The sequence below is a fragment of the Helicoverpa armigera genome, chromosome 9 (assembly GCF_030705265.1).
Source record: "Helicoverpa armigera isolate CAAS_96S chromosome 9, ASM3070526v1, whole genome shotgun sequence".
NCBI lineage: Eukaryota > Metazoa > Arthropoda > Insecta > Lepidoptera > Noctuidae > Helicoverpa > Helicoverpa armigera.
Genome location: NC_087128.1, coordinates 4,256,032 through 4,268,972, shown reverse-complemented (window position 1 = coordinate 4,268,972; position 12,941 = coordinate 4,256,032). Strand labels below are relative to the sequence as shown.

General features: G+C 35.4%; 4 protein-coding genes across 10 annotated transcripts; 1 reads left to right on the top strand and 3 right to left on the bottom strand.

The window, feature by feature from the left end:
- Positions 1–37: 37 nt before the first annotated feature.
- On the top strand, positions 38–1,936 carry LOC135117348 (putative nuclease HARBI1). Its single transcript, XM_064036425.1, has 3 exons — positions 38–596; positions 744–1,031; positions 1,121–1,936. The coding sequence occupies exons 1-3, from the start codon at positions 309–311 to the stop codon at positions 1,619–1,621; spliced, it is 1,077 nt and encodes a 358-aa protein (XP_063892495.1). The 5' UTR covers positions 38–308; the 3' UTR covers positions 1,622–1,936.
- On the bottom strand, positions 1,928–3,193 carry LOC135117349 (uncharacterized). Its single transcript, XM_064036426.1, has 3 exons — positions 2,979–3,193; positions 2,691–2,889; positions 1,928–2,548 (listed from the first exon to the last, which is right to left on the bottom strand). The coding sequence occupies exons 1-3, from the start codon at positions 3,009–3,011 to the stop codon at positions 2,190–2,192; spliced, it is 591 nt and encodes a 196-aa protein (XP_063892496.1). The 5' UTR covers positions 3,012–3,193; the 3' UTR covers positions 1,928–2,189.
- Positions 3,194–5,359: 2,166 nt separating this feature from the next.
- On the bottom strand, positions 5,360–10,051 carry LOC110371508 (tissue alpha-L-fucosidase). 7 transcript variants are annotated; one of them, XM_064036424.1, is made up of 7 exons: positions 9,793–10,051; positions 8,300–8,341; positions 8,091–8,251; positions 7,602–7,746; positions 7,037–7,503; positions 6,453–6,955; positions 5,360–6,345 (listed from the first exon to the last, which is right to left on the bottom strand). In XM_064036424.1, the coding sequence occupies exons 2-7, from the start codon at positions 8,338–8,340 to the stop codon at positions 6,250–6,252; spliced, it is 1,413 nt and encodes a 470-aa protein (XP_063892494.1). In that variant the 5' UTR covers position 8,341; positions 9,793–10,051; the 3' UTR covers positions 5,360–6,249. The 7 variants fall into 7 exon arrangements, with proteins under 7 accessions (XP_063892494.1, XP_063892492.1, XP_063892493.1 ...); XM_064036422.1 differs by lacking the exon at positions 9,793–10,051 and adding an exon at positions 8,436–8,455 and having other exon boundaries at positions 8,300–8,362; XM_064036423.1 differs by lacking the exon at positions 9,793–10,051 and adding an exon at positions 8,436–8,455.
- Positions 10,052–11,452: 1,401 nt separating this feature from the next.
- On the bottom strand, positions 11,453–12,821 carry LOC110371512 (uncharacterized). Its single transcript, XM_021327831.3, has 2 exons — positions 12,353–12,821; positions 11,453–12,199 (listed from the first exon to the last, which is right to left on the bottom strand). Exons 1-2 carry the CDS (start codon positions 12,677–12,679, stop codon positions 11,732–11,734), a joined length of 795 nt encoding a protein of 264 aa, XP_021183506.3. The 5' UTR covers positions 12,680–12,821; the 3' UTR covers positions 11,453–11,731.
- Positions 12,822–12,941: the final 120 nt, after the last annotated feature.

Sequence of the window (12,941 nt, the reverse complement as noted above, 5' to 3'; positions counted from 1 at the left end):
TGATGTGCTTGACTATAATACAAATATTCGTCCGTATTACAGAAGGCTACTCAAGTCCTGATCTCTGTTTAAAACTAGATTTGAGTTGAGATTTTATTTTAGAACGCTGCTCAAGCATAGATTCGGTGATCATAGTTCAGCCGAGTGTAGATCGTTACTCAGTTGTAGATTACAGTTTAAGTAGAGATTTGAACTATAATCACGCAAGCGTGCTCGACACCGCGCTTGAGTAGAGATTTGCTTTGCTTGTCAGTTGTCAGTTTTGCAAACAATTTGTTGTGGATTTTAATATTAAAATACTAACAAAAATGGATATTTTTGAAGAAATAGATTATTATGATAATCTATTTCCTATCGACGATTCAAACAGAAGGTTGAACTTCAGCGTTCCGCTCAGATACCTCAGAGATGTACAGGACCCATATCATTGTGAGAACTTCAAGAAAAGATATAGGTTTTCACAAGATGTGGTAAAATCGGTAATTCTACCCTTAATTGACCAAGATCTGAGAAAGTTGTGCAACCGTGGTCATCCCATAGCCCCGGAGTTACAAATTCTTGTGTGTTTGCGGTTTTATGCTACAGCGTCCTTTCAAGTAAGTTTTTGTCTACTCACTCACATTAAAATAATAAAAAAATACATTATACCTAAAAAATAAATTTATTATAAATTAAAATATATTCAGCAAGCTTAATCATAGTAGGTAGGTTTACTCATGCAAAATATTTTCTTATCTTTGCAGATAGTTTGTGGAGATTTGTTATGCGTATCTCAACCAGCCGCTTCAAATATAGTTGCAAATGTGTCGAGATTGATTGCTCTACAACAAAGACAAAATATTAAATATCCACAAGATATGGTGTCACACAGGGCGCAGTTTGCGCAGCTGGGCCGGTATCAAGAATACCCAGGCCTAAGAAATGTGGATGGTGCAATCGATTGCACACACGTTAAAATTGTGAATACTCCAGGTGTGGAACATCACGAAGCCTTCAGAAACAGAAAGTCTTACTTTTCTATAAATGTCCAGGTCAGCAAAATAATATTTGAATTACTATTTTCCTTTAAAATTGGTATGTACCCCAAAAACATTAATTTACTGTCTTATTTTAATTTCAGGCAGTTGTTGGACCATTTGGAAATTTTATGGACATTGTGGCACGATGGGCTGGCAGTACACACGATAGCAGAATTTTCCAAATGTGTTTGTTGCGCACCAAATACATGCAGCAACAACACACTGGCTATCTCATTGGAGACAGTGGCTACCCATGCTTAAGATTTCTTTTGACACCAGTAGGCACACCGACAACCCATGCAGAACAAACATACAACAAAGTCCACATTAAAACAAGAAATGTGGTGGAGAGAACATTTGGGAGATGGAAACGGAGATTTCCATGCCTAAGTAGAGGGTTGGGCAACAAACTCATCACAGTTTCCAACATTATTGTTGCATGTGCTGTACTGTTTAACATTTCATTGGTGACAAATGACATGATGCCTTCATATGAAGAAGAGAATGAGGGCATTGAGGAAGAGACAAACAATGAATCGGACAGTCCAGGGACTACTGATGGTTTCGCATTCAGAAACACAATTATAAATAATTATGTCTGATTAAATACACTTGTTTTTCTTTCAATAAAAGACTATGTAAAAATAATCATCTTTTTTTATTAATTATTTATCTTATTTCACAAAACATCTTATATGCTAAGCAACAATTATCTAAAATAACAAAACTTACAACTAATAATAAAGAGGCACATAATTTAACTTAACAAAACAAAAATTACACTTTACTATAAAACTACAGAGATAATAACAATTATAATCAACAATAAAATAAACACAAGAAATAAAAGTTGTTCTATAAAACTACTGAGATAATAACAATTATAATCAACAATAAAATAAACAAAAGAAATAAAAGTTGCTCTATAAAACTACTGAGATAATAACAATTATAATCAACAATAAAATAAACACAAGAAATAAAAGTTGCTCTATAAAACTACTGAGATAATAACAATTATAATCAACAATAAAATAAACAAAAGAAATAAAAGTTGCTCTATAAAACTACTGAGATAATAACAATTATAAATCAACAATAAAATAAACACAAGAAATAAAAGTTGCTCTAGGCTCGTCTGCAGAGATCTCTCTTCCATAGAAATACATATTATTTATTATTAGAGATATTTTGTTTTGCTAACTCGGCTTTAGCTTCTGCTTCCCTTAATTGCTGTTTTAAAATGTCTATTTCTAATTTATGTTTTTCCTGGATGAATTTAACTTGTAACTCGTGAAGTTCGGCTGCTCTCTTTTCCCTGTTTAAATGTTCTGCTTTTAAAATTTGCACACGAAGTTTTTTTTCGTTTGTGGATAGTTCTGATTCTACGTATTGAATGCTGCTATGTGGGATGGTGTTTGGTTGGGTGGTCAGATTTTCTAGATTTTGTGATTCCCTTGTTGGAGAATCAACAGCATGGGATAAGGTACTTTCTATTAAACTGTCCACATGCTGAACAGTTTGCAAGTCTGAAATTAAAACAAAAATCTTTTACTTATATTCTAGTCTCATTTTGATTGATGTAAATATTAATAAATAATGAATGAGCTAGTAACTCATGATACATGCAGTAAGGACATAGCAAGAAAGACATTGGCACTGGTCACCTACCGATGTGGTCCGAGTCTAAAGTATCTTGTATTTCTACGAAGAGAGCAGGAGATATCTCGGCTATGTCAGGGTTGATGTCAGCATCAGGGCAGGAACTACCGCCGCCAGTGGCCATTCTATGTTGGCGCTCTCTTGTGAGGGCATCTCTTTGACGGGTCTTCAAATTTTGCCAAAGGCGCCTTAATTGTTCCCCTGATGCCTGTAACATTCAAATAATGTAAATTTCAAATAATCAATAGAGGATAGAAGAAAACAATTGCAAATATAAATAAATATACAAATACTTACCGACTCATTTATAATAGTCGACGCATTAAACATCTCCGCAATACGCGCCTAAGCAGCCTTCTTCTTTGCTGTGCTTATATTATCAGTTTTTTTGCTCTCCACTACATCTTTAAATTGTTTTAATATTTCTATAAGTAAATTTCTTTCAATTAAACTAAAATTCTTCTTTCTTGAAGTCATTTTGATAAAATTGTAACAGAAGTGTCAAGTGTCCCACCACCCAGGGTTGCCAGATGATGATTTAGCATTCTCCCCAAATCTCACCCAAAATCCCCCCAAAATGTTAGTGTTTTGAGAAAAAACCCCCAGTAATTAGAAAAACATTTAATTGAAAAGTTTTGGGAAGTTTATTGTAAAAGCGTATACGTTGACCCATGAACGAGTTGCTTACTCTGTGGAGGCGAGTAGCATGTACATCAAGATTATGTTTATTCCTAATAATTTTATGCTATGAACATCAGACATTTGAACAAAGTTAGATATGTTTTTACGAACGTACATTAAATTTTCTAAAATGTGTTGAGAGGCAACAAGTCAGAATATTTATTTCTTTGAATTTCTCTCTAAGAGAAACTTTTGGACCCAGATTATAAATGGGACGAACAGCTCTTTTCTGTAAAATAAATATAGTATCATCGTTCATCGTCGTTCTCCGCACGCAGCATTATTGTGGTTGTGTGTGTATGTTAAATGTATGTAGTGCACTTGGAGAAGCCTATGTCCAGCAGTGGACTGCGATAGGCTGATGATGACGATGATGTGTGTATGTTTTTGTGTGTGGTTCTATGGTGCGTTCAAATTAAGTAGTGAGTAATTTGGTCGCGTTCAGTCATAAAACTTTTTCGAAAAATCCTCCAACTCCCTCCAAGCCAATTTCAAATCCCCGCTGATCCCCCCAAAGGATTCTTCCCCCCAAAAAAACCCCCGTGGGCAGAAAATACCCCCAAATTTGGGGGGAATCCCCCCCATCTGGCATCACTGCCAGGGTTGCCAGATGATGATTTAGCATTCTCCCCAAATCTCACCCAAAATCCCCCCAAAATGTTAGTGTTTTGAGAAAAAACCCCCAGTAATTAGAAAAACATTTAATTGAAAAGTTTTGGGAAGTTTATTGTAAAAGCGTATACGTTGACCCATGAACGAGTTGCTTACTCTGTGGAGGCGAGTAGCATGTACATCAAGATTATGTTTATTCCTAATAATTTTATGCTATGAACATCAGACATTTGAACAAAGTTAGATATGTTTTTACGAACGTACATTAAATTTTCTAAAATGTGTTGAGAGGCAACAAGTCAGAATATTTATTTCTTTGAATTTCTCTCTAAGAGAAACTTTTGGACCCAGATTATAAATGGGACGAACAGCTCTTTTCTGTAAAATAAATATAGTATCATCGTTCATCGTCGTTCTCCGCACGCAGCATTATTGTGGTTGTGTGTGTATGTTAAATGTATGTAGTGCACTTGGAGAAGCCTATGTCCAGCAGTGGACTGCGATAGGCTGATGATGACGATGATGTGTGTATGTTTTTGTGTGTGGTTCTATGGTGCGTTCAAATTAAGTAGTGAGTAATTTGGTCGCGTTCAGTCATAAAACTTTTTCGAAAAATCCTCCAACTCCCTCCAAGCCAATTTCAAATCCCCCCGCTGATCCCCCCAAAGGATTCTTCCCCCCAAAAAAACCCCCGTGGGCAGAAAATACCCCCAAATTTGGGGGGAATCCCCCCCATCTGGCATCACTGCCACCACCACAGATACGATACACTCGGGAAACATTCCGTTCTACGAACACGCTCGTATTTGTAATTTTAGATATTACAACCAACTGCTATTGGTATCATTGGCGTATAAATAATGGCGTATAAGGCGTAAAAATGCCATTTTTAAATAAAACCTGCAATTAAAAAGCCTATATTATCTTTAAATCATGATTTCATTAATAATTAGATGTTAAACTAAATTCTTATTTTGCGTAAGTTGTAACAGAGTTGGCGAAAAAAATAAAATGTAAACGAAAACAGGCTGATGCATAGACAAGCCATATTCTCTGCTTGAGGCGCGATTTGAATCTCGATTCAGCTGAGTGCAGTTTAAGTACTGTTCTGAAATAAGAACAACCCTCAAGTACAGATTCCATAGTTAAACTATGATCAGGTGATTGGAGATCAAACTTGACTTGAGTAGCCTTCTGTAATACGGACCGTAGACTTGAAAATAGATAAGGAATTGCCTCAACATGAGATACAAACAAAAAGCTAATAAAATATATATAACAAATTAGGAAAGAGATTTATACATGAATATTAAATGCTTTCATATTTGTGATACACATAAATCAACTAAACAGTGGCTTGCAAAATGTTGCTTGTCGTTTTTACGAGATTTCCCTACAAAGAACTATGAAAGGGACTTTGTAAAAACAAAAAGGACAAATTACTCCAAATGAAGTGCTTAAATTAATATTAGCAGATTATAAAATATATAGATTAGATATAGTCCAAATAAGCAATATTTTTAACAAGTGTATATGTATTAATCATATTTATTTTTATATGCCACGATATCTTATTTAACTTTGGGTAATGTAACGAATTTTGGGGTACAACGGTAGAAGCTTTTAGGTACATTCCATGGCAGAAGCGAGAAGTCCGTCCGTAGATATTATTTTCTAATACCTTGATTTATGAATAGACTGCATTTAAATAAATACTTCTCACTTCTGTTAGAGACTGTACGGCAAAATGTTTTGACAATACACATAATGTTCTAAGCATTGTCCAGCAGTAAGGCTTTCAATTAATAAGCTTTCAACTTCCATTTTTTTTTAATATTTGTGTATTTTATATCACTATAATTCCTAGCAAAGCGTTAATTTTGTTTAAGTGTGCAATATGTATGCCATTTTAATCTCTTCATATTGTGGTGAATATTTGTAAATGAAAAATAACAGTCTACCACGCTTCGCCTTGTCTTCGTCTACTCTTAGATTTTGATGTTATTTCCAACAGTACTTTCAAGCACAAAATGTTTAACATACTTTAATTTGTAAGATTAACCATGTCCATGTAAGTAGCGATATCTGAACATTATACAAGTTTCATTGAATACACTTGTTTGACGTTATTCATGAAGTTTTATTGACCTTAAATTTTCAAATAATATAAGGGAGTTATAATTTTAGAAATACGAGAAGTAATAAAACGATATAATTTTATTTTATCTACCCGACTGCACCAAGAGGGTTGTTAGTAAAGTATATTTGGTAGTTTTTATTTCAAAGTAAATTTCAGAGTCCATGCATTTTGAGAACGAACATTGGCTTTGTTAGGCAGCTGTATTGCGACTTCTCCATTAGTTATTTTCCACTGAAACAAATAAAACAACAGTTAATATCTTATTAGGTCAATGATCTTAATAGCATATTATCAGCTAAGCACCTCTCGATAGGTACATGATACTAATATTTACTTACATTCAAGTGTTGTCCTTCATTGCCCAACATCTGCACTACATAAGTGCCACTGTGAAGACAAGAAGTCGCATCGCTAAGCTTTAAAACACTATTTTCTGGCCACTGAAGTATTATAGCATAGATTGCAGTAACGTTATCGTTTTCCTGCGGAGGGAGAGTAGGGTGCATACCATTGTAGGTCGTTTTTCTACAGGTGTACCAAACTTTACCATTTAATGAGTCGCTTTGAGAATGCCACGGGGAACTATTGTATATAGCCTCGCCGTTTATCGATAACCACTTTCCCAGCTCTAAGAGGCGTTCTTGGAATATTGGTATTATTGTACCCTCTTTAGTTGGGCCTACATTGATAAGCGCATTACCACCACAGCTGACCGTAGAAACTACTTGATAAAGCAAATCATTAATAGATAATATTTGACTGATTTGCATATCTCTTCTATAGCCCCATGATTTACTGTCAACTGTGAATGCATTTTCCCATTTGTGATCCACCAATTTTCCTGAAATTACAAAACAATTTTTTATAAGTATTAGGAAAAAAGCAAGGCCACATAACTATCAAATCAATTTATAACACTTACCAGGATTGTACCTATCAGCATGGTTATAGAAGTCTCCGTGATGTCCAGGGATGCCAATACCCCATCTATCATTCACAACTATTTCATTTTTCACTGGGCTATCATTGTACAACCAAGCCAATAAGTCGGTAGATTTCCAGTAATCATCATAAGCCTCCCAGTCACCATCAGACCATAGGACTGATGGCTTGTAATCATTAACTAGCTGTTTTATATCTGGCCATAATTTTGTATCAACGTATGTATGAGTGTTAAACTTAGCAACTTTATCCTGGTTGTAAATGGGGTTGTACCACTCATACAAGGAATGGTATACACCGAACTTTAAGCTGTGGTTCCTCACAGCTGAGGCCAGTTCGCCGACTATGTCCCTTCTTGGCCCAACTTCAACTGAATTCCAGCTGAATGAACGCTTGGATGGGAACATAGTGAAGCCTTCATGATGTTTACTTGTTAAGACTATGTACCTGAAAAATATCATTTAGATAAGTTTTTCAGCTATGATTTAGTCTAGATCTAGACTAAGAATTTTTTTAATAGAGGAATAGTTAAAATAGTAATTTACTTAGCTCCAGCTTTTACGAAGAGATCTGCCCAAGCATTAGGATCAAAGAACTCAGCTGTGAACAGGGGTGCAAACTCTTGGTACGTGAAGCCCGGTGGGTAATTCTTTTTCATGAAATCTATGTACTTCTTGTTGCTGTCGGATGCTGGAAAATGGAGTTGTAGTTTATCAACAAGGTAAGAGGTTCGTAACTATCATAAAAATAATTTCTGTCAATTATGTGTCGACTCCAGTTGGGTAATTAATAATAGTAATATATTATAAAGGTCAACAACTTTAGTCCATTCAACAATGTTGATAGGGCTGTATCCAAATACATACCTATTAAAGAAATAAACAACTGGTTATAGGTATATTATAATGGTCCAATTTGTTTAGGCTTTTTAAGTAGGTAGTACCTAAACATTTTTTTCCGTGGTCAGGAGTCGGTCAGTGAGTTGTCTTAGGAGCAGAGCTTAGACAGAGAGAGACTAAATAAAATGTTCCTACCTTTCCAATTAGCCCAAAACCATTCTGACCCAAAGCTTGGCACCGCATACACTCCCCAATGAAGGAAGATGCCTATTTTAGCTTTGTCATACCACTCTGGCAAAGGCCGGGTATCCAGATCACTCCAGATTGGACGATATCTTTTATCAGGAGCATGAAACACATTTATGTCGTTGCTGACGATACTAATTTCGCTTATCTTAGCATACGCCAAGCAAAAGAATACTGAGATGAGTAAGAGCTTCATCATTCTGCGAACAAAAAAAAATTTCCTAAACAAACATTTTCGTTATAAATTATAGATATGTAGTACGGTGCGGTGCGCTTAAATAAAAAAGTAGCCACCTCATTGTTATCAGAAAAACTCTATTTACCAATACAATAGCTGTGGAGTTGGAAATTAAATAGTAATTCTTGATTGACATGACACTGACACAACTGAGTTCATAGTTCGCGCGCAGTCGCGCACTAAAATGACGAACTACGGAGGATTGAGGTCGTCTATCGAAACGTATTTTTCATCAACTATTTATTTAAAAAATGAAATTATATAATAAAGCAGAAAAGAAATCAGTCAGATTTGAAAACAATTATGTGGTCCAGAAATCTGACTTTCTTATAAGGCTTGGCCGGCCGGCGCATTGTCTTCATTGTCTTTTTTTAATCTCGGCATTTTAGCAAAGGCCCAGTTACGTAGTAGGAGGTATAACGCCATCTATGATTTCCTTGGGAACTATTTTTTTTATTTAAAAGAAAACCTCCCGTTATGTACCTACATATTATGTTACCGGCACGGATATTGGGCTCTCGGCGGAAGAGTGGGGATCGCTTTGCGCACTGGTACACATAAGGCAATAAAGTAATAAATCGCTTCTGCGCAGGTGAAGGTCAGGGCTCAATATCCGTGCCGATAACTATACCACATTGAAATTACTGCTTAATCCTATTTTATGAAAAAAAATCTTACAATCTAATCCTATTAACCTTTGTAGTGATTTGTGTTATGTTCAGGAATTTGTATCATCTATTCATAAATGTAGTGAAACACATAGAACTTTGAAACGTGCTACTGATCTCGAACTTGAACTAAGTGAGGCCTACATTTTCGTATGAGTCTGCTATAGCTAGATAGAAAATATCTAACACCCTTAACCGTGTAGGTCACTAAGTTGGTAGGAAGCTCACAGCTGCTGTGGGCAGCTCTGCTGATATTTTTAACGTATCTGTGAAGTTTCTTGCCGGTTCTTCTCCACGAGGCCAACTTTTTGGTACCCGTGCAAATTGATTGACGTTTCGAAAAAGCTTTCACAGGCCTATTTGAAAAAAAAAATGTGACTAGTTTTACGCAGAAAAGCAATTGTGATTTTTTAATCTATTTTCTTAAAAGATTGCAAATCCTTGCATTTTTCAGCCGTTCGCCAATCAACTGTATCTTTCCTTGCTCAGTGACCTTTCTTATATGCGCCATATTCAGAACATCTTAGTGTCTTTAGGTACCTCTTTATAATACTTAAGTAGGTATACTTACCTCATATAACGAGGACGAAGTAGTTTTAATAGTACCTAGCGACAATTTAATCTTTGTATCGCTCGTATCCTAGGAATCGGTTGCAAAATAAATACAGCGGAAGGAAACCGTTTAGCGTTTAAAAAAATATCGAGTTTAGGGTAGGTACTTAACGTAAAAATAAAATCAACTTACATGCTTGATGTTCATCTGAAAATTCAGGAAATAGATATAAATGATATAAATTTTTCAAATATGTTGTAAAAAACACTTTTACACGTTAAAACTGCCACATTAATACGTTTTCCTCCTAAATCCACTTGATAACGACGTGACGATTATTATACCAATTAATTTAATAACGTCACTACCACACCAAACAGAAGTTAGATGGACACTGGCGACTGGTCACTCGCTTGGACAAAAGTCAGTCAACGTTGACCGTAGGTAAACAAATGATATGCGGCAAAATAGTTCGTGTTATCGGGCAAGTAGGTAAAATAGTTCAAAACTGGCGATAGGAACCGGTCCAATACAATAATAATAAAGAAATTACTTAGGTAGGTACTTATAAATAAATATTGTTTATGCAAGGCCAACTGCCATAGTTAATTAACAATTTTTATGTTTTGTAACGATGGTTTTGTGTTTAATTTATTACTTATAAAAAATGTGATAAGTAAGTAGGTATATACGTTCATATTGCAGTTACAGTTGTTATTGTTTGGTTGAGAGCGCTTTTTTTAGAATCCACTGATCCGATTTAACAAATAATGTTCGATAACTAATAGTTACTTGCATCGTGTTCCAAGTAGACTATCGGTACGCAAAATTGGTCCCTCAGGCCCAGGGAGTTATCGAAACCACTGAAAATAGGTAGACTTAATTATTAAATAACAGCTTCTGTCTGCAGTTTCACGCGCTTCCTAAGGGGAAACTTAAAAAGGCTTATTATAACATTAATGATTATTTCACAGATACACGCAGATGGCAGCTCTGAAGTGGATAACAAGTGTTTTTTATATATATATATTTTGTGACTAATATTGAATTGTATAATTGTAATAGACAGCTGTGTTGCTGAGAAGTTTGTTCTTCACAACTTCTTCTTCCCAGCTATAACACTAGGAAGTGGTGAAAGGGGGGCGTTTTGGGGGTGCTGTCCTTTGTATTATTTGACGTGAAAAAGTGCTAAAAACTAGCCTATTTTCAATAAACGTTTTTGACTTTGACTTTGAACCACCTCCCGCACCTAAACAGGATGAAAGAAGCCTACATGTTAGTCTTATGTCTATCTCTATTTATAGTTCTGCCAAGTTGCTAGCACGTAAGAAATAACAAACATACACCTACAAATTTTCGCCTTTATAACATTAGTCTACATTGTGCTTAATTACTATGCTATGTTATATTATGATTCGTAAGGCAATAACGAGTATTTCCTGGGAAGGTCATAATAAAACAAATAAAATATGTAGAGCTAGCTTATATTCTAAGTTCTTAGCTATATACAATATTTTCGTTGAGATCAATCGTTTGAATACTGATATAATATACCATTTAAATACATTTTCAAAAGTAGACTGTAAAAGAACTACATAATACAGTAAAAAATAAACCAGGATGTTTCTATGCTGATTTACAAAAAAATACAATACATTGTATTACACAATGACTAGACTGGCAGTCTAATAATCCCATTAAGTATGTTTCAAATGTAAAATATTGATTTCATAAGTGTTGTAAATTACAAAATAGCTGTAATTATATTATAATACAATACAAAACATTAAAATAAAATGTGATATAAAGAAATGATTTCACAATGACTTTTAAACTTATTGCCAAGATTTAAAAAATAAATAAATTATCATTTACAGGTGTTGTGTTCAGTTTTCATCATAAACTTAAGTATACATAAGTACCTTAAAATTACAATAATTAAAATTCTTTTTCTTTCTACATATTTATTAGGCCTGTCTTTTCACTTTCAAGTAGTTGTGAGGACTTATTCTATGTATTTTCAGAGGATTGCATTGTGTACTAAATTCATTAGTTGGCTTGCGATTGCTTAATTGCTTATGGTATATCCTTCATTTTTATCCACTTCCTCATCCGGAAGTGGATGACACTGCTATTGAGTGTCAACTTTGAAGTTAGAGTAATGGCACGCACCATTTATGATAATCTCACTGATTCCTGTTGTAGAGGGTGTTTGGGATGCTGACAAGGGCTCAATGTGAGCCGCAGTCGTCATTACAGGCGTTGTATATAACTTGCTACACAATGGTCCTTGTTCAGTCCTTGTTTCCCCAATCATTCCCATCTTTACATCAAATATGGCATCCTGTATTTTCTTCTTTGCTACCAAAAGGTTTTTCTCTCCTTTTAAAGAGCGGAGCTCATTAGCTATGTATTCCCCAAATACGGAAAACTCATCTCTGGGTCTGGATATTGTGGGATAGACAATTTCTGGCTTGACTGCGGGCACAGCTGGCTCTGTTCTGGAGATCTTGTGAGGTGGAGACAGACTGGCAAGTTTGCAGTCACTGACTGCATTGTCCGAGTGAGATGATTGACCACTAATTTCTGAGTTGTCCTCCTGAAATGAATGAAATATTATATAATTAATAAAATAGGTAAAAAAGATTTGTTTAGTGAATAGTTTTTTTAAGACATTATTCAGTAAATAGAAAGTGGTTTTAAACTAAACATGGTACTAAATTATAACAGGCATCAAAAGCTCAATCCTCACCGACTGTAAAACCCTGTACGGTTTGCTGGAGTCCTTCAAGAAGTGTAAATATTCGAAGGCGTACCAATTGCTGACATATCTATCGTTGGGGTCTTCAACATAAGCGCGCACTTCTCGCGCCGATTCACGGTTGTACTGTGTCCGGAGATGTTGAATTTTCTTCGTAACATCCGGCACCGATATCCCTAATATATCCGATATCAATCGCAATTCTTCGCGCCGCTTCTGTTTGTCTCTTCTCGTCTCACATAAAGACGGGTTCCAAAGACTTGCGTTCACTTGCAACAGCTCGATCAACTTCAATGTTCTGTCTTTCGACCACTCCATCGCCCGATTTGTATAACTTGGCTCGAATTAAAACATAAACACGACAGAGTAAGCGACTGATCGTTAGATTATTCACTAAACTGTTCGCTGTCCGAGTCGGTCGCGGAGTCAAACAAATTACAAACGTCAATATTCACAATTTATTCACTGTCAAAATTGACTGCGGTTCGAAACCTTCGCGGAAAATGATAATATTTTTACCATAACGCTATCTCTTTATCTCTTTCTTCTAAGGGAAAACCACTATGCCGTGTAACTTATG